We start from the raw sequence: 25,528 nt of genomic DNA, 5'->3' as shown, positions 1-25,528 counted from the left end.
AAGCTGGGGAGGCACCCCGAAAGAAGTTCAGGTTCAGGTTTCCAGAAGTGCAGGTGAGTTTGCCGGTTGGGATCATGCCATCCCCCAGATTGCACTGACAGTGTGTGTAATAGGGATCACACTATAGATGAGGCAAGAAACAGAAAGAATAAAAGCCCCAAAGCAGCCCTTACATGACTCTAGAGAAGACCAAATTAGTCTTTGTGTTTTCCAGGCTCTTGAACTGTTCACGGATGTTCCTTCCAAGAGCACTCTAAGCTACAAATGCATGCTTCCCACATGCTCCTCACCCTCTCCTTTTCTCAGTGCTGACTCACTGGTCTCTTTCACAGAAGAAGGAAAAAACCTAATTCACAGCAAATTAATAATCGGAGAGGAAATAACTTCATTATATTCTTTTGGTGGTATGTGCATTTTAAGGGTCTTAGAAGGCAATGCCTCACCAGAAGAAGATGCCATCTTGCTGAGAAATTTAGACAATGAGAGGGTACTTGGGGGCAGGAAGAACATGCTCCCATCCCTAGAGACCCTCCCATGGTGATTATCTATTCATCACATTTTTTAAAAAGTGATCTTTTGCATGGATGCATCAAAATTATTTCAGTGCTATCTGAATTATGCAAAAGAACCTCAAACCTTCTTTTCCTCTCTTCTTCAGCCTGTTTCTGATACCCAAACCCTGTGCTTGATTGTAAAACCTTAAGAGAATCCAAAGACAAAAGTGTCTACAAAAGTAAACAAAGTTCTTAACTTATACAGGTATACCTTCATGGGTTTATAAAGCCATAAAATTTATTCCTTCTCCGATTTAACCATTCTTGAGGGTTGAAACCACCAGGTTCCCATGCGGTGTATTTTGTCACTTTTATGGGTCCAGAACTACCTTCACCAAGGGTAGGGCTTTTCTTGCATCTAGTTTAAGATTTTTTTTTTAAATAAATAATTTTTGCTTGCTAACTTATGCTTTTCTCTCACTTTCCCCCCACTCCCCTCTACCCCTTATATTTCTCAGGACAAATGTTGCCTTTCACTTCAGTGCCAGTCCCTCTCAACCTCAGGTAAGTGAAGGGCTTCAAGGTTATCTGATGGTGTTACCCAAAGAAAGCCGGGCAATAGATAGAATCACCGTGTGGTGTTGCCCTTGATCTTTTACAACTTGAGCTATATTGGTATTTTTGGAATGTTGCTCATGTAGGTGGGATTTTAGACATAATCTTTAAGCTTATCACCTGAATTAGTGTGAAATGGGGGACATGACCAGTTTTTTCAGATGTTCCTTGGCTCAAACTTCAGTCATCACATTGTGAGCCTGCTTGTACCAAGCACAGTGTTAGACTGTACTAGGTGCCAGGGATAGAAGGATGAAGAAATGAGAGATACAGTTTCTGCCTTCATGGACCTTATAGTCAAGATGGGGGTGGGAGAACAGGGAGTGGTGGGAGAACACCACCAAACAGATAGCCAAATAATCCATTGATCTGGAACTATAATAAAAATAAGACAGATTTTAATTTCTTTAGGGTCATGGGTAAAATAAATTAGTTTATTGTGTCGTAAAGAAAGAACAGGAATGCTGACAAAAATTATTAAAGGAATTCAATATTTGTGTTGTGCTCACCATTAGATTGTAATCATAAACAGAATAAACAGATAAAAATTTCGATTCAAACTGCCTTTCTGGTGACTTCTAGCTACCTTCCTTTTTCCTTTCATAGCTCCTGAAAGAGTAAAGTTTATGCAATAGCAAGTTTAAAACAGATTTATTTAATGTCCTGATATTTATTGTAAATCTTCTGCAGGCTATACTATAGCTTTGGTCATAAATGGCCTTGGATATGCTGAAGCTGGGATTAACAATTATATGGACACTGTCGAAAATCTATTACAACCACTTGTGAGCTGGCAAATATTTAACAACTGGTTCTCAGTGAGGAAGTCCTGTTTTATAGCATTCGCCCATTTCTGCACTGTAAATACCTCCACCCTGGCTGATTTCAAGCTGCCACTATGACATCATTGAACACAGAATTGGGGATTGATGTAAACAATCAGTTCCCCAAGCCCACAAAAGCCAACTCCTGCACAGCTGTAAGAGTTAAATTTCTGCTGAGAATGATGTTAGCTGTGGGCTTGTCATATATGGTCATTATTATGCTGAGGTAGGCTCTCTCTATGCCCACGTTCTGGAGAGTTTTTATCACATGAAAATATGCTCAGCATCACTAATTATTAGAGAAATGTAAACTGAAACCACAGTGAGGCATCACTTCACACCAGTCAGAATGGCCATCATTAAAAAGTCAACAAACAGTGCTAGAGAGGATGTGGAGAAAAGGGAACCCTCCTACACTGTTGGTGGGAATATAAATTCGTGCAACCACTATGGAGGGTAGTACGGAGTTTCCTTAAAAAAACTAAATATAGAACCACCAATCCTACTCCTGGGCATATATCTGGAGGAAAACATAATTTGAAAAGGTACATGCACCCCATGTTTATTGCAGCCCTATTTACAATAGCCAAGACATGGAAGCAACCTAAATGTCCATCAACAGAGGAATGGACAAAGAAGATACAGTACATACATACAATGGAATTTTACTCAGTCATAAAAATGAATGAAATAACGGTATTTTCAGCACCATGGATGGACCTAGAGATTATCATACTGAGAAATAAATCAGACAAAGAAAGACAAATATCATATGATATCACTTATATGTGAGATCTAATAAAAATGATACAAAAGAACTCATTTATAAAACAGAAACAAACTCACAGATTTCAAAATCAAATTTATGGTTCCCAAAGTGGAAACATGGGGGGAGGGCATAAACTGGGATGATAGGATTAACACATACACTACCATATGTAAAATAGATAGCTAACAAGGACCCACTGTATAGCACAGGGAGGTCTATTCTATGTTCTGCAATAACCTATATGGAAAAAAATGGGAGGTATGGGAGTTCCCATTGTGGCTCAGTGGTTAACGAATCCGACTAGGAACCATGGGGTTGCGGGTTCGATCCCTGGCCTCGCTCAGTGGGTTAAGGATCTGGCGTTGCCGTGAGCTGTGGTGTGGGTCGCGGGCATGGCTCGGATCCCGCATTGCTGTGGCTCTGGTGAAGGCCGGCGGCTACAGCTCTGATTAGACCCCTAGCCTGGGAACCTCCACATGCCGCAGGAGTGGTCCTAGAAAAGGCAAAAAAACAAAAAAACAAAAAAACAACAAAAAAAAGGGAGGTATGTATATGTGTGACAGATTCATTCTGCTGTAAACCTGAGGCTAATACAACACTGTAAATCAACAATACCTCAGTAAAATTTTTTAAATAAAATAAAAAGTTAAATTTCCAGCAGAGCTGCTGTGCCTGCCCACTTGCACCTCTCACAAGCATCCTATCTTAATAAATCTATTTCTTGCCAAAAAAAAAAAAAAAAGTTAAATTTCCCATCAGGGAAAGCCTCCACAGTGCATATATGCTGCCACCAAGTGACAGAAGATGACTGACTATGGGCCCACAAGCTATTGCCCTCAAAGTATCCATCACTTATTTTGTGAAATATTTGAAAGCACTAGTTGCTAGGCGTCATGAGAGAGATCTAGACACAGAGGGAAAAACCTGCTGCCCAACTACAAAAAGAGTACAGTCTAATAGCCTTATCCAGAGCTATAATATATATGATAGACTGAGTGCCATGATGCACTTTGTAGACTAAAAACTAGTGATTACATATTCTAGCTTCTTTTCATTTTTAAAAAAGTATTGAACATTAAAGAACAAATAATTTCTTTATAAATCACAAACTAGAGTAAAATATATCTGGAACAAACTCATGAAACAAAATGGAAATTCTTTGACCTCCATGAAGGTCTTACTTTACTTGTAACTATTCCCATTTTGGACTCTTATATCCTCTTCAATGGTAGGAAAATTTTTCTGTTCCTACAAATGCGCCCAAATTATGGCATTGTACTCAGACAACCTGCATCACCACTGTCTGCCTCTGTTCCTGTAGATAGAAGCATTTGACAGAAACTGGATAGGTAATCAGGACGCAAGATGGTGATTTTTAGCCCAACTTCCAGGCATTGCTTCGGATCCTTGTCATTTGCTTCTTTCTGGTAAAAGTAGATTATCAAGGCAAGCGGTTTATTTATTTGGGGCTTATGTAATTTAGAGATAAAGAACACTGATAATACTTTGGGATATGAATAATCCTTCAGCAGATGTCTACTATTTGTACAAAACCAGTTCCTAGAATATATAAGAATATATATGATACTCATTATTGCTCAGTATGGTGCCTCTAAGAACCAAGAACACCTCTTGGGAATTCCAGAGTATTCAGCTTTGGAAAAGCCTTATATGTATTTGAATCGAGCTCCAAAATGAAAGCACAAGATGAAATGAGTTCTTGAGCATGTTGCCATCTGTTACAAGGCGCGAAAAGACTTCCTAACAGTAGCATTAATGACACTCTTTAATGTTGAGATTATTTTTTTCCCCATCAGAAAGCTTTGGATTATTGAAAAAGTTCTGTTTTTATTGCCCTGGTTCTCAGAATAAGGTTAGTGGAGAGGATGTTGGACTGCAAAATTAAGTTTTAAGCTATTTTGCCTCTCCTTTTAAGCTATTTTGCCTCTCCTTTTAAGTGATAGATTTATGAAAGCCCTAGGATGGGGGCTTGTTTGGTTTGGTTTCCTTAAAATCTTAATCATGTATTTCATGTCAAGCTTCTCAACCAGTTACCATATTTATAATTATTGGGGGGAAAAAAACCCTCTTTTCATCATTAGCAAAGTATTTAAAATTTAGGGTTAATACATTTTTCCAGTAGATTGATAGTCTAAATAGGTAAATAATATAACCTCTGTGTATTATAAATGTTTCCTTATTTTGATGATATTTGAGAAATACTTTTAAAGTTATCTCAGCCTGCCCAAAACTGTGAACATATTTCAGGGGGCTAGCTGTAGGGGCTTCATCTTTGGATCTAAATGTCATCTCACTATATTGCAGCCAGCAAATAGATTCTTTGGCAAAAAAAAAAAAAAAAAAAAATTCTAGGGGAAGGGTGGGCCTAGTGCTCATTCTTGCCTATGGGAAGGTGATTAAAATTCTTGAAGAACAGGCTTATCTGTTTTTCATGGTGGAGCTTCCTGTTTCAAAATGACCACACTGAGGCAAACCTTATCTCCTGTTACATTTCACATATCTCTAATCCAAAGAAGAAATCTAAATAGAAATGAAATGTAGTAAAGTTTAGTTGAGAAAGAAATACCATTAAAAATTGCTATGGTGATATTGGAAGGAAATGGCTCCTTCATCTTGTTCACTGCTGGATTGATTCCTAGGTTCTGAGCCCTGCACAGAGCTCCTGCTCAGTATTCAGGAGATGAAGGGCTGGCAGAACTCATGGAGGCTTACTGAGATTTACATCTGAACTTTGCACCTAATATTAGAGGAAACTGTCTTATTCATGTGAAAATAGTTTGAGTTCATGATTGTTAACATTTCTTAACATTGACAAATCCCATCTCTCTTTTTCTTATATGCAGTATTTTCTATACAAATTCCCTGAAGATGTGGACTCAGTTATCATTAAAGTCGTGTCTGAAAAGGCTTATCCATGTTCTGTTGTTTCAGTCCAGAATATCATGGTGAGTCTCAATAACTTGTCAACCTTTCGATTGCATTATGTTGTCCCAGGATAAAAGAGAGAGGAGGGTGAGTACCACGTCATCCTTTTACAGGATAAAACTGCTCAATTTAAAAAACAAACCAACAGTATCTTGTACACATAAGTAGGCAGTCTAAGTTGTAGATTACTGATCTGGGGAGATAAGAAAACTCACCAAAATAAACAGAGGAAGGGAGGGAGGGAGGATTAAGATAGGTTGTGGGCTCCACAAGAAAAATGGAAACCTACTGTTTGTTCTATGTTTTTAAATTTTTTGTTGTGTCATCTGGCCCTTTCTCTCTTGTAAGGTGTTAATAAAAAGTGGGAAAGGTATGATACACTTTAAGATAATTTTTAAAGTTCTCTTTGCTATGTGGTGACCTTGACTTCCGAGGACAAGGCACCAAGTTTTAGGAGGACTATCTTATGACTCTTCTGGGGAAAACTTTTCATGATTTCTGGCTCAGTAAAGACCCTGTGCTCTGTGATCCGGTATGTGCAGTATGTATAGTGTGACGTTAGTGATGCTTTCCTTTTTATCCTTCATGCACGTTGCAGTGCCCAGTGTATGATCTCGACCACAATGTGGAATTTAACGGTGTCTATCAGTCCATGACCAAGAAAGCTGCCATCACTTTACAGGTGAGACATCGCCTCTGTGGTCATTAATGCCAATGACAATGCACAGTTTATAAGCAAGTTACCTACTGGTCCAGTGGGGTTTGCTTCTGAACTTAAAAAAACCTAAGAGAGGAGTTTCCTCTGTGATACAGCAGGTTAAGAAGCCAGCGTTGTCTCTGTGGCCGTGCGGGTTTGATCCCTAGCCTGGCGCAATTGGTTAAGAATCTGGCGCTGGAGTTTCCGTCATGGCTCAGTGGTTAATGAATCCAACTAGGAACCATGAGGTTGCAGGTTCGATCTCTGGCGTTGCCACAGCTGTGGCGACCTACACCACAGATTGTGGCAACACTGGATCCTTAACCTACTAAGCAAGGCCAGGGATTGAACTCACATCCTCACAGACATGGTGTTGGGTTCTTAACCTACCGAGCCACAACATGAACTCCAAATCACTTTCCTTTCTGAATGATTTGAAACAAGGATTGCTACACTTTAACTCAAAGCCTAGGTAATGGTGAACAATGCCGCTTCTCCAGGTGCCCCACTCCCCTTAGGGCATCTTGGGAACCTGTGATGCAGCAGGACGTGTATCTGTAGATTGCTTAGAGAGGTAAGGGCAAAAGATTCCAATCTACTCAACGGGGGATTGCCAGTGTGCAGTAAAGTTTATGTGATCCATTTAAAGCAGTTAAATACACCAAAACAATATTGTAAATCAAATGTACTTCAATTAGGAGTTTCTGCTGTGGCACAATGGGATTGGCACTGTCCCTGCAGTGCTGAGAGGCAGGTTTGATCCCCACCTGGCACAGGGGGTTAAGGATCCCACATTGCCATAGGTCGCAACAGTGGCTCGGGTCTCATGCCTTGAGTGGGAGCTCCACATGCTGTGGGGGCAGCCCCAAAAGAAAAATTAATTATCAATTAATTAACTTTTTGAAAAACTAAACTTCAGTTAAAAAATAGTCTAATAATTTGTAACAGTAACCAAAAGACAACTTTAATTTTGGACAGAATGCATAGGTTCAAAGGAATATGAATCACATTTGTGCAGTAGTTTGCCCTTCGGGTATTATAATTGAATAATGATTTCAAAGGTCACTTTATGGCAAAAGTACATCCACGTCATGTCAGTATATTTTCAAAGAGATTCCATCCCTACCTTTAGAGTGTTACTTACTTGAGGTATCTGAGCAATTTGATGGGTTCTCTAAGCAAGGAGAAACTATTTATTGAACAGCAAGTCATGAATGAGGAAAGGTTAATTATAATTTAGGTATCAGACCTGAAAACATCTTTTCGTCAGGTTTTAATTTTCTAATGCCTCAATTTGTTATCTCATATCTGCTTTTTTAAATTATTATTTATTATTTACTTAGCACCTCAGCATTACGTGGTCCCAAATTTAAAAGGACAAAAAAGAAAAAGTAGGAAACTCAGCTTTTATATCATCTAGACACTAAATCAATGAAATACAAAGTATATCAGTACATTTTTAATTTGGATGTGTTTGGCAATAAATTATTACCTCTCTTTTGGACACCTGATTCAGTCTTAGGCCATTTTCTCAGTGGGTTAAACATAATATAAGGAGTTCCCATTGTAGCTAAGCGGAACAAATCTGACTAGCATACATGCGGATGCAGGTTAGATCCCTGACCTTGCTCAGTGGGTTAAGGATGCGTGAGTTGTGGTGTAGGTCACAAACACGGCTCAGATTTGGCATTCCTGTGGCTGTGGCACAGGTTGGTGGCTACAGCTCCGATTAGACACCTATCCTGGGAACCTCCATATGCCAGGGGTATGACCCTTAAAAGACTAAATAAACAAGCATAATACCAGAAATTTGAGGATAATTTTTAAAAATGTCAGAGTTTTAGAAGTATACTGGACCTTAAAGATTCACGCTTCATTCACGGATAAGAAACCAGGACACAGAGAAGCCCACCTAGAGAAAGTCAAAGCCATCTATAACTCAGGTCTCCTATCTTGAGTCTTTGCTTCCCTAGCCTAAATTATTTATTTAACTACTGACTGTGGGACTTCAAGGAAAGTCAATTATCATTAGATTTTTAAAGTAATAAAAACACTATAATGAAGCTAAAACTGCTCTAAAAATTGTTTCTTACAGAACTTAACATACAAATATTAATCATTAACTATAGCCTGTTGACATTTTTTATATGAGGTCTATTACTGTTCTAAGCATTCAAGTGGGCCCAAGATAAATTGAAACCAGAACAGTGTACCTACATAATTTCTTGGATATGACAAGTTTTTTATTGTGGATAATCTAGAGTCTGTCATGGGAACGTGAAAGTCCTTTCTAAGGAATTAGGGAGCAGGAATGAATTTAACTTTTCTTCTCGTTCTTCTTTTTGTCCTCACCATTATGGACTTTCTCCCTTCTTGTTGTTATTTTTATGTCTTATGCAGAAGAAGGATTTTCCAGGTGAGCAGTTCTTTGTGGTGTTTGTGATAAAGCCTGAAGATTATACCTGTGGAGGATCTTTCTTCATCCAGGGTAAGCAACAGTGAGGAATATTTGGCTACTTAGAAAAACCTAATGGAATGGAAAGGAAGCTAAAAGCTCATTTCAACCCCTTCAGGCCTCTTCTGACCATCTCTAGTTCCTACTGCATGGGGGTCATCAGCAGTGGCTTGGTAAGACAGTCTGAGACATACTCGAGAAAAAAAATAAAGGGAAGAAAATAATAGATCTCAAGATCTTACTGATACTAAAAATGCCATTCAGTGCATTAAATCTTTTCAGAGTCTTGTACTCCTTCAGACCATGTGAGCTATGTTCACTCAGTTGGCCCTTTACTCAACATATATTTGCTACTATGAAGTAATGACCTTATACAGCAAATCAAGGCCCACTTTCTTTCTTTTTTTTTTTGCCCTTTGCCTTTTTGCCTTTTCTGGGGCTGCTCCCACGGCACATGGAGGTTCCCAGGCTAGGGGTCTAATCAGAGCTGTAGCTGCCGGTCACCAGAGCCACAGCAACGCCAGATCCGAGCTGCCTCTGCGACCTACACCACAGCTCACGGCAACACTGGATCCCTAACCCACTGAGCAAGGTCAGGGATCAAACCCACAACCTCATCGTTCTCAGTCAGATTCGTTAACCACTGAGCCACGATGGGAACTCCTCAAGGTCCACGTTCTAAGGTCATTTTGGTAGCTAGCAGGAATGGAGCCACTTCTATTTATCAGTAGTCATTATTTCCACAGGGAAAATTCAGAGTTCTCAATCCCCACTGCCAAAATTGTAACTTTCAAGACAGTAAGGATGCAAGTGGAAAAACTCATCCCAATGACAGGCATTATATAAGATCTTGGGCATAGTACAAATGGCGGTGGGTAACTACCCGCCAACTACCATGGGAATGGAATAGGCTGTCAGTTGAAAACACGGACCCCCCTCTCTCCCCGACAGCTGATGGGCCATATGTGATCCATACAGACAGCATTTACTGTTGAGTATAACATTATTCCTCTGGTATTTAGGTGAATTTCCTTCTCTTGTATTCTTTCATCTCCTAATTACACAGCTCTAGAGTTTTGCCAATGTCCAATGTCCTTAGTAAACTACAAGTCCTTTGATGGCTATATAAGAAAAAACAAATTCTCACTGGCTAGAAAAATGCAGACCAAAAGAAAAAGTAGCTCTTTATTTTTGCAGCTGTTTCTTCAGATGTCTGTGGCATGTTGAGCCATATGATATCAGGAGAATGTCAAGCCTTCTTCACACAGGAAGGGAGGCTGCAGTCTCATTTGTGTCACTTAGTGCTACCAAAATGCACCCAAGCAAAGGCCAAATTGAAAGTTTTAAACAAAAGGAGTATTAAGATGGTTTGAAGGTCTGGGGGTTGGGTGTTTCATATAGTTCTTACTAAAAGAAAATTCAGCAACCAGAGTTCATTCTGGACAGTTTTTAAACAACTGTTCAGATGAGAGGCCAGGAACCTAGTATCTGATCCATTGTGCCTTGTTCTTTTTTATCAGAAAAGGAGAACCAGACCTGGAATCTACAACGTGCAAAGAACCTTAAAGTGACCATTGTACCTTCCATTAAAGGTCAGTGATGGTGCTAGGACTCAGTGGAGAGATTCCTATGTCAGCAAGTTGATCATGTAATTCAATCCTAATGCTGTCTTTCCAGAGAAACATCATAAGAAAACTAATACTTACCTTAGAAATAAAAGAGGAAATCAAAGCATCTTGTTAAGTCCCTTGTAGGAAGGAAAGGAACTCAGTCATGAAGTTGTGTATGGGAAGTCCCTTCCCAGCTTCCCCAAGGAAGTCAGCTCTGAGAGAGGCAGCCATTTATGGATCATGTCTGGGTGACCTCCAGTAGCTTCACTGCTCTGAATGGGAATTATCTTAGGACTTAAGAATGGGTGTGATGCAGATGGGCCCATGAAGCTGTCCTGTCTCAAGCGTGGTCCTCTTTTCTCCTAAGGAATCCTGACCAAAGCTGTTTCTCTTCCCTCAGAATCCATTTATGTGAAATCCATTCTTCTCAGTTTCCTCATCTTCTTCTCCTTCTACTTGGGATGCCTGTTTATTGCATTTGTTCATTATATCAGGTATGTCAAGAGTTTCAGGAAACATCAGCCCCTTCACCTGTCTCTGCTTAGAGATTTTTTTTGGTCTTTTTTTTTTTTTTTTTTTTAGGGCCACACCCACAACATATGGAGGTTCCCAGGATAGGGGTTGAATCAGAGCTGCAGCTGCCAGCCTACACCACAGCCACAGCAACACCAGATCCAAGCCGCGTCTGTGACCTACACCACAGCTCATGGTATTGCAGGATCCTTAACCCACTGAGAGAGGCCAGGGATCAAACCTGTGTCCTCATGGATACTAGTCAGATTCATTTCCACTGAGCCAAAACAAGAATGCCTCTGCTTAGAGATTAACACATTAGACTTTAAAGCCATGTTGATTGGATTCAAATCTACTTTGGCTGCTAACTGTGTGATCTTGGGCAAATTATTAAACTTTTCTGTGCTTCACTTTCCTCATCCGTAAAATGAGATAATTTACCTCATAGACTAGTATAACTGCAGTGTTTACATCAATGTCCTGCACAAAGTGCTGGTAGTGCTAGTTATTTTCACAGTTAATGAAACTTTAACAGAAAGACAGGTTGGGTATTTTTAGACCCAATACTACATGTAAATCCTGTGGAATACAGGAAGAGAGTTCTGCCTAACATGGAGCTTTAGAAACAGCTTTACGCAGTCCAGCAAAAAGAAAAATTAATGCTTAAAATAAATCTTAATGCAATAAATAAATATGAATTGACACCACATTACCAAGTGCCTTCTTACTTTGTAGCATCAATTTTACAGTAAAATGTTCTTTGAGAGAAAAAAAAGAGGTGGGGAGATAATCATACTCTAATTTGACCAAGGACATTTCCCTTCCCAAGAGTTTGGCGCCCCCAGTGAAAAGAGTGTACTTGTAAACAATTCAGAAAAATGTTTATATGTACATATATATGAATACACCAAAACCTTCACCCAGAGACAGAGAATGGTAAAGCAAGGGGGTAATATGTTAATAGGTGAATCTAGATAATGATATATGGCTGTTCTATATTCTGTTCTTATACTTACAGCTTCTCTATAAATTTGAGTTTATTTTCAAATAAAAAGTTAAAAACAAAAATATCAGCCTACAGGCAAATATTATATCTGGAAAGTATACATTTAACTGATTATCAGCTCAATTTATCAGATCATAATCACTAACATTGAACAAGTACTTGCTCTACACCAGGCACTGTGCTGGGACCTTTAAGTAGATTATCTCATCTAAAACCTTGCAATGAGTACTAGCATTCTCATCATTTGATGGTTAAGGAAACTGAGGCATTGAGAGGTTAAGCAATTTGACCAAGAATTCACAACTGGTAAATGAAGGAGATGGGATTTAAACCCAGGTAGTCTGGCTCCAGAGCCTTGGCTCCTAAGCAAGTTGATCAGATGGATCTAGAGTAGTCAGGGCATGTGAGGGAGGGCAGTCCTGATCCAGAGACCTGATCAAAAATCGGGCATGGATTTGACTGGGTCCATGGGTCCAAAAGCTGTGAATTTCGACTCAGATGAACGCCGTGTCATGGGAAAAGAAGTTCATCTCTTCTGCCTCTCTTCAGAAGACTGTGTCTACAACTGATGTTTTAGATTTTATAAAATGGGATTTCACCTCTTTCATTAGCTAGCAGGTACAATCAACATACAAACAGACAAAAAATTAAGTTCATGACTGGATGTCAATCTCTCTACAGCTGTTATTCAGCCTGCTAAAGCGAGCACAGTTTTTGAAAGTTGTAGTCTAAGACTCTGTTGAAACCTCTAGCTGCCAGATTATTTTGCTACAGTCTGGCATGGGCATAGATTCTTTCCAAATATAGGAAAACTGAAAGTAAAAATCTGGAGACATCAGAACCACTTGGCATTCTAAATAGGAGAATAGACTGAGGGGAAATGCTAATAGAACTCTTCCTTCATTAGCCTAAGCAGAAAAAACATCATGTTCTACATAACCAAGTAAAGCCAGTCTTGGAGCAGAAAGTCATGTGCTTGTTGAGCCCCTTATACCTTATTACTAATATATGTGGGGTTTGCATTACATGCTATGAGATCAGGATGAGAGCATTGATAAGAGACATGGCTCCTGCCCTCAGGAAACTAAGAATCCAGTGTGTTTTTATGCTGTGTTTTCCCTCCCCTAAAAGCCATTCCCGGCCCAACCCCCCCCCCCAAGCCCCAATTCATTTAACAGGTATTTATGGAGGCCTCATGATGAATGGTAGGCCCTGGGCCAAGCAGTAAATATGTGTCTCCTATTCCTTGCTCTCAGTCACCCTGCCAGACCGTGAATTCAAACTGCATGATCCTGATTACTCATCCTTCACTTGAATCCTGTATTAGTTATCTATTGCGACAATAACGCTGCATAAAAATCAACCATAAAGCTGCCAATGGCATACAGCAATACATATTTACATTTTCTCACAAATCTGTGGGTCAGCTGGATGATTCTGCTAATCGGGACTGGGTTCAGAGATCTCAGCCGGGTGTAGTCATGGAGTGAAATCGACTGGCAGATCAGAGAGGAGCCGGCTTTTCTAGACCGGCCTCAGCTGCACTTTGCCTCTCATAATCCAGCAGCCTAGCCCTGGTTTATTGTATCTCCGCTCGAGAGATAGCAGAAGAATGCAAGGCCTCCTTAAGATTTAGGTTCAAAAGTGGCACGATATCATTCCCATTCTTCCTATTGGCCAAAACCAATAATGAGGCCAGGCCAGATTCGAGAGGGGAAGATACAGACTCCACAACTTTTTTTTTTTTTTTTTTTTTTTGCTTTTTAGGGCTGCACTCGTGGCATAGGAAAGTTCCAGCCTAGGGGTTGGGTTGAATCAGAGCTAGAGCTGCCAGCCACAGCCACAGCAACACTGGATACAAGCTGAATCTGTGACCTACACCACAGCTCACAGCAACGCCAGATCCCAACCCACTGAGCAAGACCAGGAATCGAACCCACATCCTCATGGATACTAGTCAGATTCATTTCTGCTGCACCACAATGGGAACTCCCTAGACTCCACTTTTGATTGAAGGTTCTGAGTACAAGATGAGGTGCAGCCATTTTGCACTCAATCTAGCTTAGTTCTCATTTCCTATTTTTCCCTTTGTTCACTGGATATGTGCCTGCTTCACCCTAGCTTTGTAAATCATTTAACTAATAAAGAATTTTATCAGCTCCAAAAACTAGGGCAAATATGGCTAAAGCCTGTTAATACAAACGTAATCCAAACACATCATCTTTTATGAGTTCATGCAATTTCCTGCTAGTTAATATTACTAAAATTGTTTTTAAAAATGCCTTTCACTAGAGCCTCATTTGTCAGCTGGAACAGTCAGACCCATTTGTTACTACTCTCCTTAATGATATAGCCTTGTTCACTCAACAAATATTTAGTTATCATTTCCTGTGTGCCAGGCCTGTCCTAAAGGTTAGGGATAAAGTGGTGAACAAGATGGTCTAGATCCCTACTCAAATAGAGCTAACATTGTACAAACGAAAAAAATCTAAGCAAGTAAGCAAATAATAAAGAAATAATTTCAGCCAGTGATGAGGGAGAACAAACACAGTAGTGGGACAGAGAATGATTAGAGTGGGGAAGTTACTTTAGATTTGATGTGTTCAGCCGGGAAGACCTCTCAGAACCAAGACCTGAATGGCAAGAAGGAACCAGCCATGTAGGGATTTGGGGAGAGAGTGGCCCAGGCAGAGAACAAGAGCAAACGCCCTGAGGCAGAGATGAGTTTGCTGTGTTTAGGAACAAAAGAGAGATGAGGAGAAGTTCTCCCACCAAACATCCAGGATCAGGAATGTGCAACTTCTGGGGTCCCCGTCTGGAAGTAAATAAGAACATGTACCAAAGTACAGACACATAGAGCCCCCAACTCTTCCCCGCTCTTCTCCCCACTCCAATCTCACGTTCAGAAGGGAGGCTTATTTAGGGGAAAAGGGTAATTCACATTTTAATTTTTGATAGGCATTTCCATTTGCTATACCTGGTTTTTTGCTTTTATTTAAAAAAAAAATTTTTTTTTTTTTTTTGACTACACACATAGCATATGGAAGTTCCCAGGCCAGGGATCAAATCCAAGCCGCAACTGTGACTTATGCTGCAGCTGCAGCAGCAGCAGGTCCTTAACCCACTGTGCTGGGCTGGGGATCAAACCTGTGCCACCACAGCAACAATGCTAGATCCTTAGCCTGCCATGCCACAGTGGGAACTCCTACCTGGTTTTTAAAACAATAGCTTTATTGATATAATTCATAGACCTTAAAATTTACCCTTTTTAAAATTTAGTAGTTTTTGGAGTTCCCGTCATGGCACAGCAGAAGTGACTCCAACTAAGAACACTGAGGTTGGGGTTTGACCCTGGCCTCAATTGGTGGGTTAAGGATCCGGCATTACCGTGAGCTGTGGTGTAGGTCACAGATGTGGCTCAGATCTGGCGTTGCTGTGGCTGTGACACAGGCCGGCAGCAACATCTCCAATTTGACCCCTAGCCTGGGAACCTCCATATGCCGCAGGTGTGGCCCTACAAAGAGAAAAAAAGACAAAAAAAAAATTAGTAGCGTTAGTGTAATCACAGTTGCACAACCATCACCATTATCTAATTTTCATCAGCGCCAAAAAGAAACCCTAAGTTTACCAAGATTGCAGGATACAAGATCAATATACAAAAATAAATTATATTTCTATACACCAGCAATGCACAATTCAAACATGAAATTAAAGAAACCATCCTATTTACAAATGCATCAAAAATAATAAAATACTTAAGAAAAAATTAACAAATTACATATAAGACTTTGTGCATTGAAAACTGCAAAACATCCTTGAAAGAAATTAAAGAGAACCTAAATATATAAAAAAATATCCTGTGTCCATGGATTGGAAGACTTAATATTGTTCAGATGTTGTAGTAAACAGAATAATGTCCCCCGACCCCCACCCCAAGGATGTCCACGTTCTAATACTCGGAACCTGTGAATATGTTACTTTACATGGCAACAGAAACTTTGCAGATGTGATAAAGTTATAAAGATTATCCGTAATTATCCATGTGGGTATAACGTAATCCCAAAGTCCTTATCTCAGGGAGGCAAGAGAGTCAAAAACAGGAGGAAGAGTGATGAGGCAAGCAGAAGTTGGAGTAATATATTTGAAGACGGAGGAAGGGGCCGTGACTGAAGGAATGCAGGCTACCTCTAGAAATTGGAACAGATAAAGAAATGGCTTCTCCCCTGGAATCTTCAGAAGGAATACACCCCTGTTGATATCTTGGTTTTAGCCACATAAGATTCATTTTACAATTGACATCTAGATCTCAATGCAATAAATTTGTACTGTTCTAAACCACTAAGATTGTGATAATTTGTTACAGCAGCATTCTAAGCTAAAAAACATGGCAGTATGCCCCTAATTCATCTACAGATTCAACACAATCCCTATCAAAGCTGACTTTCTTCCAAAAATTGATAAACTGATCTTAAAATTCATAAGGAAATGCAAGGGACCCAGACTAGGAAAAATAATCATTTAAAAAAGAACAAAGCTTGAGGTCTTACACTTTCTGATATCAAAGCTAACTACAAAGCTACAATATTCAAAACTCTGGCACTGACATAAGGGAAGATATATAGTTCAATGGAATGGAATTGAGAGTTCAGAAATAAACCCTTATATTTATGGACAATTGATTTTTTTTTTTCCTTTTTGGGCCACACCTGTGGCAAATGGAAATTCCCAGGCTATGGGTCAAATCGGAGCTACAGCTGCAGGTCTACACCACAGCCACAGCAACACCAGATCTGAACCACATCTGCAAGCTATACCACAGCTCACAGCAATGCCAGATCCATTACCCTGAGCAGAGCTAGGGATCGAAGCCACATCTTCATGGATATTATTGGGTTCATTTTCACTGAGCCACAACAGGAACTGCTATGGTCAACTGATTTTTGACAAGGGTACCAAGACAATTCAATGGAATAAGGATATGCTTTTTCAACAAATGGGGTCGAGACACCTTGGGTATCTGCATGAAAAAGAATGAAGTTGTACCCATATCTCACATCATATACAAAAATTAACTCTAAACAGAACAAAGAGCTAAATAAAAGAGCCAAATATATAAAACATAGGCATGGGAAGAAAACATAGGCATAAATCTTTGTGACCTTGGATTAGGCCATGGTTTCTTAGATATGACACCAAAAGCACAAATAACAAGAGGAAAAAAAATAGGTAAATTGGACTTAATCAAAATTAAAGTTTTTGTGTTTTTAAAGGACATTATCAAGGAAGTGAAAATACAATACACATAATTGAAGAAAATGTGTTGCAAATCACTAAGAGTCTAGTATCCAAACAATTTAAAGAATTCTTACAACCCATGATTCCCCATTTAAAAACAGACTTTTTTTTTAATTGAATAGATGTTTCTCCAAAGAAAATATATAAATGGCCAGTAAGCATTTGTTCCTTTTTTTTTTTTTTTCTTTTTTGGTTTTTATGGCTGCACCTGCATCATATAGAAGTTCCCGGGCTAGGGGTTGAATCAGAGCTGCAGCTGCGGCCTGCACCACAGCCAGAGCAACTTGGGATCCAAGCCACATCTTGACATACACCACAGCTCACAGCAATGCCAGATCCTTAACCCACTGAGTGAGGCCAGATATCCAACCCGCATCCTCATGACTGCTAGCCAGATTCATTACCACTAAGCCACAACTGAAACTCCCCAATAAGCATTTGAAAAGATGCTTAACATGATTAGCCATCATGGAAATGAAAATCAAAACTATAATGAGATATCACTTTATATCCACTAGGATGGCTATAATAAAGTTATTTTTTTTTTTTTCAGTGCTACACCCACTGCATGTGGAAGTTCCCAGGCTAGGGGTTGAATCAGAGCCCCAGCTGCTGGCCTATGCCATAGCCATAGCCACGCCAGATCTGAGCCACGTCTGTGACCTACACCACAGCTCACAGCAACACCAGATCCTTAACCTACTGAGAGAGGCCAGGGATCGAACCTGCATCCTCATGGGTACTAGTCAAGTTCATTACCACTGAGCCGCAACCAGAACTCCATTAATAAAGTTTTTTTAAATGGAAGTAAGAGCTGGTAATGATGTGAAGAAACTGTAACTTTCTACATTGCTAGTGGGAATGTAAAATAATTCCTGCTATAAAGCTGCTATGGAAAACAGTTTAAGAAAAAAAAAGTTAAATACAGTTATCTCATACCCAGCACTTGCTAGGTATATAGCCAAGAGAATTTAATACATATATCCACACAAAAATTTGTACACAAATGTTCATAAGAGTGGTCCTCATGATCACCAAAAAAAGGGAAACAATCAAAATGCACATCAAGTGTAAACGAATAAATTAAATGTGGTATACCCGTATGATGGAATATTATTATGCCATAAAAAGACTGAAATATTGATTCATGCTACCACATATGTGAACCTTGAAAGCATTATGCTAAGTGAAAGAAGCCAGACAAAAAGACCACATACAATACAATTCCATTTATATGAAATGTCCAGAGTAGGCAAATTCATAGAGACAGAAAGTAGATTGGTAGTTGGCAGGCACTGGGAGAAGTAGAGAATGCAGAATGACTGCTATGGTTTGAGATTTCTTTGGGGGAATGATGAAAAAGTATGGAATTAGATAACAGTGATAGTTGCACAACCTTGTGAACATACTAAAATTCATTGAATTGTGCACAGTAAAGGGTGAATTTTATGGCATGTGAATTGTCTGAAAATAAATGAATATGGAAAAAAATTAATGAAGGTATGTGTGTGTCTGTGTTTGTTGGCGTTTGCATGTATGTGCCTAGGCATGGAATTGCTGGGTCATGATGTGTCTCTATAGGTTTGACTTTTTAAGGAACTGCCAAATGGTTTTACAAAGTGGCTAAACGAATCCTACTAGGAATCATGAGACTGCAGGTTCCATCTTGGCCTCACTCAGTGGGTGAAGGATCCAGAATTGTCATGAACTGTAACGTAGTTCGCAGATGCGGCTCGGATCTGGTGTTGTTGTGTCTGTGGTGTAGGCTAGCAGCTGTAGCTCCTATTTGACTCCTAGCCTGGGAACCTCCATATGCCGAGGGTGTGGCCCTAAAAAGCAAAACCAAAAACAAACAAAAAAAAGTGGTTACTCCACTTTATAGTCCCACCGGGAATGTACCAGAGTTCCATTTTTCCGCACTTCCAGCAGCCCATTTTTAAGAGATCCCAGCAGACAAATCTGCAACAAAGTCAATAGGGAACAAATGTAAAATGCTGAGGTTTTTGCTGTCTTAGGAGCATGTGTATGTGCTTGTTTGCAGGTTTCAGAGAAAATCCATTGATGGAAGCTTTGGTTCCAATGATGGTAAGAAAAATCCTTGGTTTCAATTCAAAATGATGTCAAGTATGTGGCAACATCCCATTTGGTACTTTTGTCTCTGTGCCTTTTCTGATTTTCAAACCCTCTTTTGATTCCTGTCTCTCCCAGAGTAGTCTAATCTACAGCCTTTCTACAGATAGCAGAGCTAATGAGAACCAATTGTTATAGCTGATAATTACCGAGTATGGAGCTCTCACTAAGAGCTTTTGTTCAGAATGTTCCCTGTAGTCCCCTGCAGCCCATTTTTCAGCAATTCATCTTTTTGAAACATTTAATCTTTTCTAGGACATAAATTGTTCATATCTATCTTGTCTCAAAGCTGATTTGTGAACAATATTAAGAACTTATCGTGTCAACTCCAAAACAGAACTTACTTTGCCTAAACTGAGATAGAAGGTTTCCTCCCCAAACCCCCCCAAGGATCTAGAAAACAAATATTTGAGACTAGCAAGTATAAAAGAGTATAACTTTGGGAAATTCAGAGTAATTGATTATTCAACTATTGTTATATGCTCTTTCCTCCATTCTGAGGATTTGAACAAAGGAGTTCAGTTGCTTGATCTTTTTATCATATCTTAAAAAAAAATGCCCCCATTTTTTTTTAAATTGAGATATCATTGACACGTAACATTGCATAGGTTTTGGTTGTATAACATGATTCTATATGTGTGTATATTGCAAAATGATCACAAGAAATCTAAATAACATCCATCACCCCGAATAGTTAGAACTTTTTTCTTGTGTCGAAAACTTTTAAGATCTATTCTTATAGTAACTTTCCAATATACAGTACAGTAATATTAACAATAGTCACCATGTTGTACATTGTATCCCCAGTAGTTATTTATAGTTTATAACTGGAAGTTTGTATCTTTTGTAAGGGTCCTAATTTTGAGAAGCCTAAATCAGCATGAGTTACTCAGGCTTATAAGCTAGTTGGCACAGAGTGATCATTTGGAAAAGCAATGACGAAGTGAGACTTGGTTTTTAAGTCACATGCAGCAGATGTCGAGTTCCGTGTTTTCCGCATTTAAATTAAAGACACAAAGTGACCCCCCACCCCACCTGGCAGGAGCTGGGGGGCTAGTTCTCTGGCCTTTCTTTGACTTTTGTCTTCCTTAATGTCAACATGTCCATTTTTCTAGCCAGCCAGGCAACTGGTTTTAATAACATTCAACAACCAGTATACAAGAATATAAAAGAATACCTGCTCTAGTGTCCTTAAAATGCTAGGTACTTTCCATTTTATTCATCAACTGTTAAAACAAAATGTCTTCTCTCTGTTATCCTTTTCCCTCTCCAGGTTTTGCTCTTATTTTAGGCCTAGGTGAACTTAGAAAGCCTGATTGGTTGGGTCCCGTTGGTGCTCTGTGAATGGATGGTCTGTTATTTTTTATTGTATGAGTGAAGTCATTTTATTCTTGCCATGATAACCAAAGGAAATTTCATAGTCAGAAGGGTCTCCTGAACAGTGAAGCATTGGTGGACAGAGCCAGATCATTGTCCAAGATCAAGAAGGCCCTGAAAATTAGCTAAGAGCTGCAGGTACCCTTCAGATGGCAAGAAGAAATGAATGAGTGGCCCCAAAAATAAACATGATGCATCAGTTGGGTTCATGTGGCTGCAGGTAACAACAAAGTTTATCTCAAATATACCTAAACAATAAAGAGTGTCTCCTCTCCCTAGAAGTTGAGCAGAAGGGTAAGCTTCAGGACTGACTGAGTCCAGTGGCTCTGGGCCTTTTCCCTGCTGTTCCCTTGGCTCTGCTTTGCCCCTAGTGCTGATGGTGAGGTGGGTTGGGTTCATGCCCTCGCCTGACAATGTCCAGAGGGCAGGACTTTTTCAGAAGCCCCTAAAGAAATTCTCTTGTGTTTCACTGGCCTAGAATGGATCATACATTTATTGCTAAACCGGTCACTGCAAAGGAATATGTTTACCTACAGATCAGTCAAGCCTGCTTAAAGAATTAGGATGAGGCCACCTTTCTCCAAGAACCAGGGTTTCTCAAATTCCACATGATTGACATTTCAGCCCAATGATTTCTTTGTTGCTGGGATCTGCGTTGAGCACTTTAGGATGTTTAACCCTATCCTTCACTTCTAGCTACTAGACTTCAGTAATATACTCCCTCCCTGTGACAACTGAAAATATCTCTAGACATTGCCAGATGTCCTCTCAGGGGCAAAACGTTCCTCCCACCCCTACCCCTAGGTGAGAATCATTGATTTCAAATTTCAGGCTGCCAGGCAGGTGAGGATCCCTGAACCACAAAAGGCTTTGAAATCTGGAGGAAGTAAGGCATCTTTGTAATGCAGAGAGGCTACAGGGAAAGATGGCACATGATCACTGGTGACTTTTTTTTAATAGCCATACCCGAGGCATATGGAAGTTCCCAGGCTAGGGGTTAAATCAGAGCTGCAGCTGCCAGCCTACTCCACAGCCACGGCAACACAGGGTCTGAGCCGCATCTTCGACCTACACTGCAGCTTGTAGCAACGCCAGATCCTTAACCTACTGAGTGAGACCAAGGATCGAACCTGCATCCCCGCAGACACTATGTCAGACTCTTAACCCACTGAGCCGCAATGGAAACTCCCAGTTAGTGACTCTTAATCATATGAAACAGAGCACTAAGAATCCAGCCTGGAGCATGAGACAGAAACAAGTAAGAGGCCTCATGTGAAAACTAATGGAAGACATTCTGAGGAGGAGCCTTGGAGAGGAACAAAGATACAGAAGGCTTTCTCTCCCAAGGGCCAGAATCAGTGTGACCACAGGGGCCATCAGAAGTTTAATGGAGCTCAGAGCTACAGGACATGCCCTGGGGTCTGGTGCCCAGAAATAATGCCAGGAGCAGCGTCTGAAAAAGGAAGGGGCTCCCACTCAATTTGGCCTGCTGTTAGCCCAAATCAGTGTGGAGCTAGACCTCTGAGCAACTTGGCCTAATGCTTTCACCTTAGGTTTGCCCGAGGTGGAGGAAATGGCCCAGGTGCCTATAACAGGCCAAGTGGTTGGCAGCTCAGTTGTGGTTCTGTAATGAGAGGAAGGCTGTACTTGGAAAATCTGTCGGCGCCCCTGCATTTGTTTTTCTTTGATTTGCCTGCAGTTTCTTAAGTTGTATTTGGCAAAATGTTGACGTGGGCTCCAACTGAACTAAAAAGCAAAGGAGGTTCTGTCATACTTCATGGGATAAGGAAGGCGCTAAGCCCTGGAGCCCAGGTGAAGTGGAAATAGTGTTGGTAAAGGGCAACTGCAGACCATGAAGAGACTTTATTACTGTAGTATGAAAGGACACTGCACTCTCCATTTGTCACTTAGTACTTAAGACAGGAGCCTCAGTGGTCATCTGAGGGGCCCTAGGCAAGGCTCTGCTTTCTAAAAGCATTTCCTCCGGTGGCTCTATCAGTGGAGAAACCCCACACTTCCCATCATTGCTACAGAGCCTATATGGAACTTCAGTTACTACCTTGAGCAAAGAAGGTGCCTCACAGGCCTCCAGCATGAGCTGTCACCACAAACCCCGGGGGGCAGCCTAAGAGGGGGATACTTTCTCAAGTGAGAGAGCTTGGCAAACCCAACAAGTCTGTAGATTTAAGAACCAAATAGCCAGTCAGCTCCTTCCCTGGCTGGAGCTGTTCCTGAATGCGCCACCCAGCCAGGAGCAGCATCCAGAAGGAATAAGGCAAGCGGAATGCCGAGTTCAGAGCAGTGCGGGAGCACAGGCCGTCCTCAGGCTCTGCGGCACCTGGTCTCAGGCACTGGTCCTGACCCTCGACTCTGCTCTTTCCAAATTTCCTTGACTTTCCTAGCCCGGTTTTTTTTTGTTTTTTTGTTTTTTGTCTTTTGTCTTTTGAGGGCCGACCTGCAGCATATGGAGGTTCCCAGGCTAGGGGTCTAATCGGAGCTGTAGCCACCGGCCTACGCCGGATCCTTAACCCACTGAGCAAGGCCAGGGATGGAACTGGCAACCTCATGGTTCCTAGTCGGATTCGTTTCTGCTGCGCCACGGCAGGAACTCCCCTTGCCCCGTTTTTTTATTCTAGAAGAATTTTTCTTTTGCAGGATTGTACTTCTGCTATGATTAGCGGTGTTCTTCCTTTTCTCCTCAACCTTTGAAACACAGCAGGACAGGGCTAGGTAGCCAGCCTACAGGAAAACGAAATCGCATGGCAGCTGGTTCACATCGTTTCTGACTCCCTGTTCAGCTTCCAACCTCCTGAGTCCAGAGACGAAAGGGACAGGATGGTTATATGTGTGACAGCCTTGAAAGAGCCAACCGTGCTCAAAATGAAATGAAGTTTTTCCCCTCACATAGAGCACTTAACATAAAAGGCTAGCATGCAAGCATATCCTGTTCTACGTTAGGAAAGCAGGCAGATGGCAGAGGGCTCCCGCACAGAGAAAATCACACTAGAACGTGTTTCCTTCTTCACGACCTTGCATGTTTGCTTATTCCCAGATGGAACATCTTGGTCTATCGTATCAACTGATATATTGTGTTTAATTCTGCTTTCTAAATACCATACAGTTACAGAAATATGGTTTGCCCTCTGGGGAGCATCGATCATATTTGAAGTTTGGGAGGCAGTGCTTTGGTTTTTGCATTCTAAGAAGGCTTAAGACTGTAGAAGAGTTAGCGGAATACTCTTATCCTGTGTTGGCCAATCTCCTCTTTAATCGTGCATAGAAAAGTGCACAGATTTGAAACATTTTTATGTGCTGGCAATTGTGCTGCACATGAAAACCAAGGTGCTCTTGTCCATCACAGAACCATGGGTGTTAGCTGCCTTGGGGTGAAAAGGACTAGCAACTACATCAAAACCAGGTCGTGTTGGATAGTGAGCCAGAGCAGAGTGCAGAAATCAGCCAACAACCAGCACAGCTGGCTTTCTCTTTTTAATGAATTTGTCACCTGACAAAGCAGTGATTGTTTTTGTTAACTCGCTTGCTTTGATTTTAGTTTTTGCGTTTCTTTGTCTTTTGTTTGATTACACACACACACACACACACTCCCCTAGGCACCTCATCCCCCTCCCACAGTGGAGCTTAAGCATTCTCCTGTGCACACACATATTTTCTGTATGAGAGAGCTGTCTAGGAACAAATAGAAAAATGCCAAAAACTCGGGTTTATGATTTTAGTATCTTTCTTCACTTGCTCTTTGCACATTTAATATTTTTTTAATTACATCATAAACCAGGGGACTAAGTTAATAGTTTGAAGTAGGGAACTTAGGCTTGAAAAGAGGAAAATGTGAAAAATACTGAGGGAAACATGAAAGCTACATCATCTGGGCATAAGGCTAACAGTGGACCCTGCACAGTGACCTAAACAGAAAGAAGATACTAGCCTGACCCAATAAGCAGTCACGGGCAAGGAGCAGCAGCCCATCCAAAAAAGCAAAAATTGGAGTTCCAGTTGTGGTGAGGCAGAAATGAATCCAGCTAGTATCCATGAGGATGTGGATTCAATTAACCCCTGACCTTGCTCAGTGGGTCGGGGATACAGCGTTGCTGTGAGCTATGGTGTAGGCTGACAGCTGCAGCTCCGATTCCACTCCCTTGCCTGGGAACATCCATGTGCTGCAGGTGCAGCCCTAAAAAGCATAAATAAATAAACAAACTTTTAAAAAAGCAAAGATTGTGCTTAGATACCTCTTTCAATGTGAGTTTATAATAGTGGAGATGCAAATGAGTCTCAACCTCCTGGTCTCTTTTGAAAAACAAGCATTCCATGAAAGCAACTCACATGCTGCCTGTTATTCACATGTAGAAGGGCAATCTCTTCCATTTTTTTTTTCAATTCAGAAGGTAAGTTTTAACCAACACCAGTACAATGAATCATCATTGTCCATTCACTATCTGAGTGACTCCAGGCAAATAACTTGACCTCTCAGTCCCTCCCTTTGTCATCTTGAAAACGGTGATAATAGGACCTAGCTTGTAGGGTTGTTGAAAAATTAAGAGTCAGTTCTTGAAAAAAACTTAAAGGAGTATCTGATACACAGTAAATTTTCAATAAACATCAGCCAGAAGTGGTGATCATAGTAACGGAAGCATTAATGGTCCCAGCAGTACTGGTGGTGTGATAATGGTAGTGCTGGTACTTGTTAGAGTCAATAGGGGCAGTGGCAGCACAGCTCTATGCCAACACCACGGCCAAAGCTGTCCTGGGCCAAAAACAGGCAGTCAAACTGTACACAGC

The 25,528-nt window shown here is 40.7% G+C and overlaps 1 protein-coding gene across 8 annotated transcripts in view; it reads left to right on the top strand.

Annotated features, from left to right (window-relative positions):
* SIDT1 (SID1 transmembrane family member 1) overlaps positions 1-25,528 on the top strand; it is a 96,894-nt gene that overhangs the window by 39,291 nt on the left and 32,075 nt on the right. For 5 of the 8 annotated variants that reach the window (XM_047792243.1, XM_047792235.1, XM_047792253.1 and 2 more), the window contains 7 exons: positions 1,013-1,058; positions 5,567-5,668; positions 6,247-6,330; positions 8,746-8,833; positions 10,321-10,392; positions 10,811-10,904; positions 19,266-19,309. In XM_047792243.1, coding sequence (XP_047648199.1) covers positions 1,013-1,058; positions 5,567-5,668; positions 6,247-6,330; positions 8,746-8,833; positions 10,321-10,392; positions 10,811-10,904; positions 19,266-19,309 — 530 coding nt within the window. Of the gene's footprint in view, positions 1-1,012; positions 1,059-5,566; positions 5,669-6,246; positions 6,331-8,654; positions 8,834-10,320; positions 10,393-10,810; positions 10,905-19,265; positions 19,310-25,528 lie in introns of those variants that run through there. The other 3 variants (XM_047792297.1, XM_047792279.1, XM_047792286.1) reach the window with 3 other exon arrangements.

The sequence above is a fragment of the Phacochoerus africanus genome, chromosome 1 (genome assembly GCF_016906955.1).
Source record: "Phacochoerus africanus isolate WHEZ1 chromosome 1, ROS_Pafr_v1, whole genome shotgun sequence".
Classification (NCBI taxonomy): domain Eukaryota; kingdom Metazoa; phylum Chordata; class Mammalia; order Artiodactyla; family Suidae; genus Phacochoerus; species Phacochoerus africanus.
The sequence above is the reverse complement of the archived record's forward strand: the minus strand, read 5'-3'. Positions and strand labels throughout refer to the sequence as shown.